The 13,375-nt window shown below is 29.6% G+C and overlaps 1 protein-coding gene across 10 annotated transcripts in view; it reads right to left on the bottom strand.

Moving 5' to 3' along the window:
• LOC129971156 (coiled-coil domain-containing protein AGAP005037-like) overlaps window positions 1-13,375 on the bottom strand; it is a 383,974-nt gene that overhangs the window by 106,615 nt on the left and 263,984 nt on the right. Inside the window, exon 1 of one of the 10 annotated variants that reach the window (XM_056084671.1) lies at window positions 4,580-4,821. The exons of the other annotated variants lie outside the window; for them this stretch is intronic. Within the exon in view, the coding sequence (XP_055940646.1) occupies window positions 4,580-4,645 (66 nt within the window). The 5' untranslated portion in view covers window positions 4,646-4,821. Of the gene's footprint in view, window positions 1-4,579; window positions 4,822-13,375 lie in introns of those variants that run through there. 10 annotated transcript variants of the gene reach the window in all.

The following is a 13,375-nucleotide window of genomic DNA, read 5'->3' as shown; positions in this document are numbered from 1 at the left end:
TCTGGAACACTGTAATATTTTCTGATGAAAGTAAGTTTAATCTTTACGGAAGCGATGGACGATTTAAAATATGGAGAGAAGCTGGGAAAGCACTGGCACCTAAAAACACCATTCAGACAGTCAAGTTTGGAGGTGGATCTGTCCTCATTTGGGGTTGTATGTCGGCTGGAGGAGTTGGAAAGCTTGCTTTTATTGATGGTATTATGGACTAACATGTATATTTGGGAATTTTAAATGATAACTTGAAAAAAAGTGCCAGTAAGTTGGGGCTTGGGTCAAGCTTCATATTCCAGCAGTTCAACGACCCCAAGCATACAGCGAAGATTGTGCAGTTATACTTGCTGTACCATTGCAGGAAGCAATTACACACTGCAGCCCAGCTCCAGACTTAAACGTCATCGAAAATTTGTGGTCGCAATTAGAGAAAGCTGTACATGAGCACGAAATCACAAGCAAGGAAGTTCTCAAGAAGGTTCTGAGAGAAGAATGGGTTAAAATTTCTATTGAAACCACTAAAACACTAGTAGAATCTATGCCCAGAAGATTACAAGCTGTAATTCAAGCAAAAGGTTATGCAACAAAATATTAATTTGTACGTTAAAAGGAAATTAATAGAGATGTATACTTATTTTTGTGGTGTTGTTTTTCCTCTCGTCTCAGATCTTTTATTTTTTTCGAAAAAAATAAATAAACGTAACAATTTTATTAGTATAGTACAGTAAAGCATAGACTAAAGTATATAAGATAAAAATTTCAATCATCTTAAAGCAATATTTAATTTGTAATTGCAAAAAGTCTCTAAGTTTCTAAGGTGTATACTCAATTTTGTGGCCCACTGTATATATATCTTTCAAATTAAGTTGCTTCTACAAAAAAAAAAAAAAGAAAAAAAAATCGTGCTGTATTTTTATAAAATTTATTTATTAAGTTCTAAGCATTTTTTTTTCTGCACCGAAATGGAGTTAGCTCATTTTACTGAAAGTAAAATAACAAGAGCGAACTCAAAATCCATAAAATGGTAGATGATTCTCTCTTACATAACTGTGTTCATTCATTAATAAAAAGAAAACATGAAAGTTGGAAACTGCTAATACATAAATTTAACCTTTTTTTTTTTTTTTTCCTTTTTCGTATGTGCGTGAGCCCAAGCATAAGATTTTTATTTCAAAACTCAGTATAAACTACTGAACGTGCTTTAAAATCATTCATTTCATTGAGGTACAATAATCTTACTCTGTCGAGTATAAAATGCACGCAAATAAAATATGAACACGAGAAACGAGCACAGTAATAAATGGCATGGAAATACAAATTATTAGAACGAAACGAAAACGCAGATATTCTGGATGTATTTTTCTTTCATTTATCATTTCTATTGACCTCATTAATGGAAGCGTATTTCGCAGAATCTCCCAAGAATCATCTACAATCGATACTTCCGTGCTTAAAATGTCTTATTTTAAAACTAATGCTTTATCTGCAAGCTTTTAATTATAACCGGGGGAAGTTGTCTTCTCAAAACTTTCTCACATATTCTCTAATACGGATGCTATCTCAGAGAACGCCTTCTATAGCTATTTTTAATGTAGTACCAATGATGGAAATTGGGTTTCTGGTTCGTTAATCCAGAATATCTGGTCATTTTGCAATTTTAGCAAAATTTGGGAAGAAGAATTAATTTTTGTTTTACTTTTGTTTTAAATTAACTTTCCTTTACTTAATCTATCTTCTTAATAATTTTATGAATTTCAACTCCTAATCCATTTCTTTTAATTTATGTTCTTCATAATCTTATAATTATACTTTATAATTGTCTTCTAAATTATTCTTAATAACTTATCTATTTCAACCTCTAATCTATTTTCTTTAATTTATCTTTTCATATCTAATCTCTTTATCTAATTTTAAAAAATTAAAATTAAAATTATAATTATATATAAATATCTAATGTTATAAATATGATATGTGTTTAGATATAATCTAAATCCAGTACAATCCAGTACTATAATCCAGTACAATCCGGAGCATTTGATTTCAGTTTGGTCCCATTTTTCTGCCTGAATCAATCAATTTTCGGTTGCTTCGAATAATTTAAGTGATATGATGGTGACTGTAATTGACAGTGGAATTTCTAATTTATCAGATTCAATTTAAAATACCTTTTACTAACATAAACGCTTAGTGGTGTTATAACATTTTGTTAAAATTAAACTGAAAATAATGAGAAAAATTAGAATGAAAGGTTTCTTGTAAAATAATCAATTTAAAATATAAAGTCCGAAAAAAATGAAAGCATTTTAGCACATTTAAAACCCAAAAATCTGATTCAAAGGGGAAAGTATAAGATTTCAAACAATTTGAATTCAAGTTAAATGCTGAAAATATCATGATAATAACACAGAATGACAGACACAAAATATATTTTAAGAATCAAATACGATATTACTACACATTTTAACTCGCTTTTTTAAGTTCTTATTCTTATTTATGTAAGTTGTGGAACATGATTCAATTTTCCAGATGTTTTTGATCTCTCACATATTATTCAACTCTCAGGGGCAGTTTTTTTACTATGATCTCGGGGTTGAGACAGTGGTTGCAAACAAGTAGTTTAAAAAATGTTATTAGCCTGTTACCAATTCAAATTCTACGAATCATGAAATGGGAGGATAAATTCTGCATTTTGCCAAACATAATGGGTCAGATTTTTATCTATTTTATTACATTCACTTTGTCAATACTAATCATCAAGCATTTGCTTAGATTATATCAAGGACAGATTAAGCCCCTTAGGTTCCTTAAGTTATGCAAATCTGTAGACCTTTTTCCTCTCTCCCCAACTTTCAAAACCAGATTTTTTTTTATCGATATTAAATTAATCTTTGTATAAGCAATCCTTAAAAGATGATTTGATAAATTGAAATAAAAATAAATATTAAACTTCAGATCACTTTTCATTGAAGTTGGTTTCTGTATATATTGTGTATATACGAGCACACACACACATACACACAAAATGCAAAATTAAAAGTAATTTTATATAAAATGTTAAAAAAAATAAAGCTTTTTACCACAATCTAAATGTTATTTAACTTAGAATAAAACATTTATTTTAAATCATAAAGCAACGTATTTTGTAAAATTTTAAAGCAATTAATGAATAAAAAAAAGAGAATTAATTATGAAATTGTTAAAACTATGTTTACAAATTTAAACGATGCTTAATTTTACTTTGAATATATTGGAGTGCATTTCTTTCATAAATTCAATGAAAGTGCAAGATTAAATTATTCTGAAAATACTCGAACATTTCGAGCTCTTTAGGCCCCACAAATTTGTTGGGGCCTTGGGCATTGACTACTTTGCTCATTTTGTAACCCAAATCTTTAGTAATATAGTATATAAACGTTAATGATTTGTAATTACAAATCACAATAAGTATATAATAACATATACATTTTCAGAAAATTAGTAAAATATAAGATCAATCTAAAATAAATCCTGATGATTAAGATAAAATCGTTAAATTAAATTAATCACCTTATTAAAAGAATAGTCTCATAATACACATTACCTAGGACTACAAAGTGCCGCTATTATCAAAATACAACATTAATTGCCAAAAGAAGACAAATCTTTTACTGTCTACGTTATCCATCAATTACCTGAAATCCAGTTTATATGATTTATGTCTATTCAACAAGAACTAGTTGGAAACAAAATTTCATCTCGGAAATAACTAGAAGGATTTTTTTTATAGTTTATTATTATATCATTCAATAGAAGTTTTTGCTTGCCTGATTTCTCTTTGGATTAATTACAAGCTTCTTAAATGATATTTATTAAGCAACTTCCATAAGGGTTGTCTTTTCGTGTTGGAAAAAAAAATCGCCATCTTAAAATAGACAATTAAATAAAAAATGAAACCTTGAGAAACTATAATCGAAAAGGAAACTATATAAAAGTATTTGGTAGGTTTTCACGAAATCTTGTAAACTAATACTTTTTTCTTTTTTTAAATCTTTGTACACATATGGCAACTTTCACTCACCATTCAAGACAGCGCATCATTTTGACGTTTTATTTATTTATTTGCTAATTTCGATTGTTAAAAATACCTGCAGAGTCGTAATAAGAGGCAAATAAATTAAACGGGAGAATTCAACTTAAAACAATGATATATATTTAATTTTTCGAACCAATAAACGAGTCTTTGCATTAGATGAATAAGTTTGCATCGAATTACTTTTCCGAGTGCAAAGGGTTAAAACTATTTTTGATTAAAAATGTTACAGAATCTGAAAAAAAGAAAGACAATAGAAAATTATTTTTTGTGAATACGACTCTTCTTTAGATACCAATCCATCATTTAAAAACCTTTCTTCAATTTTTAAAAATCTATTTAAAAAAAAAACTTTTTATAAAGAGCGAAGTTTCAGGAAGAAATAAAATCCGATTGAATCAAATAAATAAATAAACTGAGCTACATCAATATTTATCTGACATCGATTGACCCCATTAACCTAGGGTTTTGACCTTTCACACGGAGGAAGATCGACCACAAATAGTAAACTCTCACCTGTTGATTCGAGGCAGCAGGCGCGGTAGCGGGTGAAGACAAAAAAGACGTCTCCACATACTTCATCGCACGGCATACCTTGTCAGAATGGTTGGACGAACACCATGCACCGTTGTTGGCGAAACAACCAAACGATAACAATAAAAAAGAAAGAAAGAAAGAAAGAAAAGCCTTTTTTTTTTATGGGCCGACCCAGATGCAAAAGAAGTGTCCCTTCAAGCGACGAGTTGGCGAGTTTCACGTTCCCCGGGGTGGCGGGCGGGAGAGCAACACGTGGTTGGTTGGCAGTGCTAACAAACACAGCTGACTTTCTGCTGTGAAAACGTTCCTTGTAGAGGGGTAGTGTTACTTATTAGCAAGAAAAGTGCGTGATGTGATGTAGATCGGGTTGAAGTGAGATAGATCGTTCGCTGAATGAGTGCTTTGAGGAGAGTAAGAAAAAGATTATCTGATTGATTGTCCATTCAGAAATTGTAACTGGTTCGACTTTTTTCTTCTTATTTCGACTAATGGGATATCTTTTATATTTCTTGATTGAGTTACGGCATTGTTTGGACTTGCTTTTTTATGAGACTTTTTTGTTTATTTGTAAAGAACAATGTTTTAATAAATAATAGGCACGTATATTTTATTTCACTCACGCGAGGGGAGTTGTTTATTCTATATAATGAGAAGGAATTTCGGTCACCAACAATGTATGCTAACCATTGGCTATAGGTTACGCTTAAATTATTTAGTACATTATTTGTAATAACATACGTCCACAACACCCTGCATGTGAATATGATGCAGTACATATTATAATATATAGTAAACGCATATATGTATATTGATGTATTAAATACATATAATATCACGAAGGCCATATAATCTGTACATGTTATTATAATAATACACATATGTGGATATCAATATATTAAAGACATATAATATTACGAGGGGTAGATTACAGGCGTGTGATAGTCATATTCAAACACATTGATGGTTGTTCTCTTACTCGGAGAACAACCACCAATATATTCCTGATGCAACTATCAAATGTTTGTTCAGTATATTTTGTCTGAATGCTCATGTTTTAGTGTTCAGCGCTCGTGTTTTTTTTTCAAACATCAACAATTTTACTGTAAACTTTACGGGGCAAAATTCCGCATGTTAATCTTTTTTTTTTTTTTTTTTTTTTTTTTTTAAACCACGAAGCTTTATTCCCTCATTTAAAACATGTTTATTTCTTTAAAAAATTTACTTATAACCATTCCTAATAAAATTTTATACACTCATATTGCTATGATTTTAACTCTCTGGTTGGCGCAGCATAGTCAACATCTTGGCTTTTGGGCAAAAAAAAAAAAAAAAAAAAAAAAGTTATATTCGAATGCTTTGAAATAATACTGAATAAAATCTCGTCTTTCGAATGTTTTGAAAATTGTTTTAAGAAAGTTTACATGCATTCTTCAAAATTCCAAATATAAAGAAATTCAGTTTTCACGAATCAAAAAAAGCAAAGGACCTTACTTTCCTATTTCTTTGATAAGTTTATTTCTATTATAAAAACAATTGAACATTTTTTCTTGCATTTAATTTGTTTTGTATTTGAGGACTGAATGGTGCAAAATCAGTCACCCATGTAAATATCTCTTTTCTTTTAATTTTTATCATTTCACTACTGAGTCTTATAAATATATGATGGAAGTTTATGATATAAAGGGGATTTAAAATTTCCCTTGATGGCGTAATAATTTGTAATTTTCAATTCTAGAGCCTATTTTTATTTAATAACATCATCACAAAGTCAATGTTTCTCTGAGGCATTATTCAAGATGAATGATGCATCATTTCGACATTTTATTTATTTATTTTTACTTGTTAAAAATTCCTACAGAATGGTAAGAAGATGTCGACTAATTTTTCAGGAAATTAGACTTAAAACAATTGTATATAGTTATTGTTCTAAGCAATAAACAAATCTTTATATTAGGAGAATAATTATGCATCGAATTGCTTTTCCGAGTGTAAAAAATTAATATATGAACTTTTTTGTTAAGTATAAACAAGCTGAACGAAATTTTATTTTATAACATATTTTGATGAGGCCACTATGGAGAAGCATATTAAATATTTGAAAATCAGTTCAAAAAACTTTGATGGTTTTTGTATCTTCTGAGTTTTTTTTTTTTCTAATATGACAGAACATTTAATCAAATTATTGAAGTTTTTAAAAGTTTTTTTTTCTTTTTTGCATATAAAATATACTAAAAAATCGTTAAAAAACTGCAGTGGCAGTTTTGATGAATATTTATATTTTAAATGTCACTGAATCTATAAAAATTTTTTGGAATTAAGATTGACTGTCTACTGTGAATACAGTAACTAAAAAACGGTTTTAGATAGATTTTACTTTTATTTCCTTGCATACAAAGTATACTAAAAGGAAACGTCAAAAAGAAATTACATTCGAAATTTTGATAAATGTTTGTATTTTAGACATCTCTGAATCTGTAAAACACATTTTGGAATTATGTTGGAATTATTATACAGTAAACACAATACCTCGTTTAAACGCGTTTAGTACTTTACTTTTATTTCCTTGCATATTAAGTATACTAACAAAAATCGTCAAAAAAAAGGGGGGGACTGAAGTCGAAATATTGATGAATTCTCATATTTCAAACGCCTGTGAATCTGAAAAACATATTTTTGGTATTAGGATTGTCTGTCTATAGATCAATACAGTAATTTAAAAACGCTTTTAGATAGAAGAATTAAATTTGTATGCTGAATTTACTCAATATTAATAGATTTTTTATATCAAATTTTGGGTGAAGACCATGTTTAGTAGGTTTGACTATCTTTCTTTCCGAGTACAAATGACACCGACTACTACAAAATGTATAATAAAAATCAAGATAAATTAAATTTACTGCATTTTTTCATACAAATTTTATTCATAAAATGTATTTAGAGAGATGGTTAAAATTCGAACATGGTATTTGCACTGAATTTGTATTCTATTAAATTTCAGATGAAATCTGATAATCCGCAGAAAGTCTTATCTATGAATATGTAAAAAGAACTATACAGATTAAATATGGCACACGTTTTACCATCAAAAGCATGCATATGTATCAGAATTCTGGACTAAATCTGTTGATAGGTCAAATGTTTATAAATTTGCATTTTCGCATGCATATAAATGTGAAACACAGTGGGTTAAATAAATGATATTTGCGTGTCGCCTGTCAGCCAAAACTGTACATCGGTTTGAAATTTTGGCTTTAATCGGTCGAGAAGAAAGGCGTGCAAAATGTTTTCTTGGTTACATATAAAAAGACGTCACTAATTACATACGAAAGTTGAAGAATGGCCAACAGTTTTGCTTGTGTTGACGCATTGTTTCGATTATCAATACGGTAAGCAATAAAAATTTTCAAAGACGTAGCAATCTAATATTCATGTTGGGCGATAATAACCTTATTAGAGAGTTTACTAGAATTCTAAAAAAAAAAAATTACTCCTATTTGTTTTACAAAAAAAAATATTTTAGTAGTAAAACAAAAAGATTGATATATTGCATAAATACATGGTGGAAAGCCACAGGCGGATTTCCGGCTTTAGGCAGCTGCTAGACAGATTGGGCAGCTGCCTAGGGCCGCTGAGTTGGTGGCGGGGGAATTGGCTGGTGGATTAAAAAGATAGTAACCGAAAATTCATGTAAAAAGTACAAATTGTATGATCTATAAAATATTAAGATAATATTAATATTTTGTTAATTATAATGCCTCTCTCATGATGCACTGGTCATATTCCAACATTTTTTATTACTTTGTTCAATTTCAATATTTTTTTATAAATACCAAGTATTTATTTAAATAATATTGTATAAGATTAAATTGTGAGCTGTCATAATAATAAAAATAAAATATTCATTTCCAAAAAGTTATTAAACTAGAAATTTGACCGAAAATAAATCATCAACATTTTAAAGTTAAAAATATATTGAAATTGAAAGTTGAATTTATCAGCTCATTTAAAGGAGAATATTATAATGGGCACCACCTAAGGCTGTTGAACATCTAAATCTACCACTGGTGGAAACACTTCTTTATTTACTGTTGGTAACATTTGGTTAGATTAATTAAGACATTTCCTCAACTTTTTGCAACTACACTCCTTTTAAATTTCATCTAATAATTGTCAAAATAAATTTTTATTGTTCTAAAAAAGATGGTCAAAAGCTAAACTTCAGGAAATTAAACTCTGAGTTTTTTTGTTGTTGTTGGCAATACGGTAATCCTTTGCACTGAGAAAAGGGACTCTAAAATTTTCAAAAAACTGACGCAGAACCTTAAATCTTCCGAAAAATGGTTAATTCATTGTAAAAATCAAATGTACTTTAGTAAATACCAAATATTCTGTTTATCAGTATACTCAACCTACCTTCACCACCGAAACTGTTTGAAAACCATTCCTCGGAAGGGATTTCGTTCAAAATTGGATAGAAATCTACAAGTTTGGGACAGAGACCAAATACCGAATATTCTTCATTAATCTCAAAGAACTTTTGAATTGCCGTGTTCACAGACAGACAGATGAAGCTTCCAAAATATATTTTTCAAACTCGAAAAGGTTGAAATATGGAAATTTCTCAAAATCTTCGTTGGAATTTTTAGACGATTGCAATATTCTTTCTTTGTATATTTCTTAAAATAGGAAGTAAAAAATTCAAATCCAACTTTAAATTCGCAAAAGCAAAATTTTACTCCATAATGAATTCAAGTCAAACTATCAGAAAAACTAAATTACTAGAAGCTTATTTTTTCTGATTGATATCATATGCTGACCGAAATTAATGATCCAAGATACACAAAAATTATGAAAAGATCAAGATGATTGATTTGTATTTAAGTAGCTCAGTGATGAATTGTTTCAACACCGCAGCAACATGACTAAGATTTAAATTATGCCGATAATTTCATTATGTTAAGAATGGATCTAATTTTTTCCTCTTTATCATACCAAATACCTTTCCAATCTGCTGGTACCCTCTTAGCGAACCAGCTGATCCGCTGGAGATTTCGGGTGTGTTTACTTATAAATAAATCTCTTATACATAGTGTAATATTCATGATTTCCTTAAAGACACTTTTGGACATTAAATAGTGATAGATAATTAAGTTGTATTTGTTTAATAAAGTAGTACCTGTTTTGCTCTTTGAAATTTGAAAATTTGAAAAATCAAATTCCATAATGTCGTACCGTTTAAAAACTTAATCGAACTTCTAATGTTCGCCATATTCTATCTTCTGTTTCTTATTTTGCAAGTAAACTAAGCAGATATTAAACAGAATCCTTCGTCTTTAGCTTTCAACAACAGAACTAAACCACGCGATTAAATATTAGACGGAATAATGAAAATGGTATGAATTTCGGTGCAACAATTTATTGTTGAAAATTGGAAAAAAAAAAATACTTCTGAAAAATTGCAATTTTTTTTTTAAAAAAATGAACAAGACCGTTAAGTTAAAAATTATTAAAAAGGTTAACTTCTAAATTTTAAGATGATTTAATAATACTTTTTTGGGGGGAGGGGAGGGCAATATTTTCGGGAGTTATCTTGTAAAAAATTTGGCGACCAATTGGGCGAAATTGGCGACAATTTCGTCAGCCGGAATTAATGCTCTCTAAAATTTTCTATTAAATATTTTATGCAACTTGTCTTCTTAATAGATTCTTCAGCAAAATATTTTTAAGCTGAGAATTTAAAAAAAAAAAAATTTTTTTTAACCTTATTTTTAGATATAGATTACATTGTTGAGCTGAAATTCAAAGTATTTTGATTGCTTCATCATATATATTATCACATGACTCTTTTATTATTGAAAGCTAAAGAAGAAGGATTTTGTTTAGTATCCGTGTTGCTCACAAGACGAATAAAACAATCACAATACGCGAAATTAAGATGATTAGATTTCAGCTCATTTACTTTATTTAAAGGTCACTATGATGGCATGCAACTTCTTTTCAAATAGAAAGGTTCATGTTCACGAAAAAAAACGTATGTAAGACAATTAAAATGACACTGCTAAAACGTCTGTTAGTATAACGAAATCGTGGGCATGAAATTATATCCGATTTTATTAAAATTTCATATGGATCGAGATAGCTGGTCTCCAAAGGCAACTCGTAATGGATACAAATATTTCAGCTCTTATCAAGATCTCAAAATAAGATTTTGTATTTTGAGATTATGTTAAAATTATCAAAATCGGATAATAGTTATTAAAGTCGTTCTGAAGAAACGGAAAAACCTATGCGACAAATATTCAGCGCAAAAGTTCGTTTTGTATAATTCTTGAGAAGGACTTTTTAAAGTTATTACTTTCATAAGCATTTTTTAATCCCAAAACATTTTATATGACTTCGATATATTTTCAATGAGAAACTACGATGATCCTAAGCATATTTTATTTAAAAAATTAAGAATTGTATACCTTTGAAGAAAAATAAAAAAAGATTAATTTAAAATTGTTGTTTAACAAATTTTAACCACTTGTTGATTACTCCAAATGTCTGAGACACACGTATAAAATCTGAATGATCGAATCATTGTTGGGAACTTAGGTTCAGTTATACGGATCATCACCAGCTACAGTACAACACCTCTCGTGGGAGGTACGTTCCGTCATCTGTAAGGGTAACCGACCCACACCATTTCTGTACCCACATGGGTGGCGAGAACTAACCACTATTCCACATCATACCGGAAGCTTTTTATCTTGACATCTGAGATGCAAAAACTTAAGAACTTTCAGATATAGTTTTCATTGCTAATGTAGGAAATATTACGCTTATATTCGTGTCCGCAATTCGAGTTGAAGTTCAAACTTGAAGAAGATCTTCATAGACACCATTTGAGTATATTAAATACAATTAGTGGTATAAAATGCACAGGGTGTACGAAAAGTACAACTACACGTACAAAAAATTCAATCACAAATAAATGAATGAATGAATGAATATTTTTACTAAGGTTTTTTTTTATGTTCCATAAAAAAAAAGGTTTAATGCTTGTTTTTAATGAAATGTAAACTATATGGAGCTGCATCAAATTTTTCAAAAAGGCTTCACCCTAAGGACGAGCGCAAGTTGCAGCTGGGTTTATCGAGCTTAAATCTTCAACAGAAATTACTGCGTAAATTTCTGGCTACCTACAATCGAAGTCCAACTTCAAGATACGCAATTTATATGTGGCATGAAAGGTTTATGATTACAGGTAGAGTATTGTTAAAACCCAAATATGGTCGTCCTAGCAGAAGCTACGTTTGCGTTACACGAATCAAAGAATACTTTCGTCATAGTCCTCGTAAATCGCCAAGCGTCCTAGCAATTTCAAAGACTGAGATCAATTATACTTGATGTAGTGCATAAAAGGTCATGGATTATGCTTAAAAACTTCAATTTCTGCTTGAGTTAAAGCCTGATGATAAACCTCGACATTAAACATTTGCAGAAGAAATGCTACAAAAAAAAAAAAAAATTAATGATGAAAATTTCCTCCAACGCGTAATGTTTTCTGAGAGGCAACGTTTTACGTATCAGGTTAATTGACTCAATACTCAAATATACCAATTAGAAAAATCCTCATGCCATACTGGAGGAAACAAGAACAAACCCTAAAGTAAATATGTGGCCTACCTTACTGCATAATCGAATTAATGGTGTTTTTTTGCCTATTTTGAAGTAACTGCCCTCTCTGACATTTACCTTAATATGCTTGAAATTTTCGCATTTCCTCAAGTAGAGGAATTGCAACCCAATATCATTTTCCAACATGATGGGGCACCATCACACGGAGTTTGGAAGTGGGAAAAGCGTTAGATGAAAAGTTTCCCGGGGAATGGGTGGGAAGATGAGATCCAATATTATGGCCATCTAGATCTCCAGTCATAACACCTTTGGACTTCTTCTTATGGAGTTACTAGAGAAACATTTTTTAGAAATCTCCATGACACTGATGAATTGAAATGTCAAATTACAGCGACCTTTCAGAGTGTTAATTCTGCAATGTTTCAAGGTAAGTGGTTGGAAATCTCATATAGACTCGATGCGTTGAGCACGGCTAATGGTGCGCACATTGAAATAGTTCAATAAAATATTGCAAAAAAATTATACATTCTTTATGGAACATAAAGAAACATAAGTGAATATCTTTACTTGTTTATTAGCATTTAATTTTTGAAAATGTCGCTACATTTTTCGCACACCATTTATTATCAATAACATACTTATGCCAAAATATATGAGAAAATAGAGAGGAAATTAATCGAAATTATCTGAAGACAATGTGTTGTTACCTTTTTCATCATTTATATATATATTAAAATTCTTTAAGAATATTTTAAGATAATATCTATGCTCCGATATTTCTAAACACTTTGCTATATGAAAGCACTTAAAGCATAGGTGTAAGCATAGATGTATAGACTAGAAATCTTAATGTACATGTGTTTTGCATTAATTAAAGGCTTTAATTTTTGTGTATAATTTATATTTAATTAAAAAATTTGGTCTTTCGACGATATTTTTTTCTGAAAATACAAACAATAGAATGTACAATGTAATAATGTTTCTAAGAATCAATGTAAGCCAAAATTTAATGTATAAATTTAATTTGAGATTATTATTCTGAGAGGTTGCGAGTTGGAAACTTCTCATTCAAAATACGAAAAAAAATTGGGTAGGGGAAAAAAAGATAGTTTGTATTTATTAGCATTATTATTAAAATAATGTGACGTTTCA

The sequence above is a fragment of the Argiope bruennichi genome, chromosome 6 (assembly GCF_947563725.1).
Source record: "Argiope bruennichi chromosome 6, qqArgBrue1.1, whole genome shotgun sequence".
Lineage (NCBI taxonomy): Eukaryota > Metazoa > Arthropoda > Arachnida > Araneae > Araneidae > Argiope > Argiope bruennichi.
The sequence above is the reverse complement of the archived record's forward strand: the minus strand, read 5'-3'. Positions and strand labels throughout refer to the sequence as shown.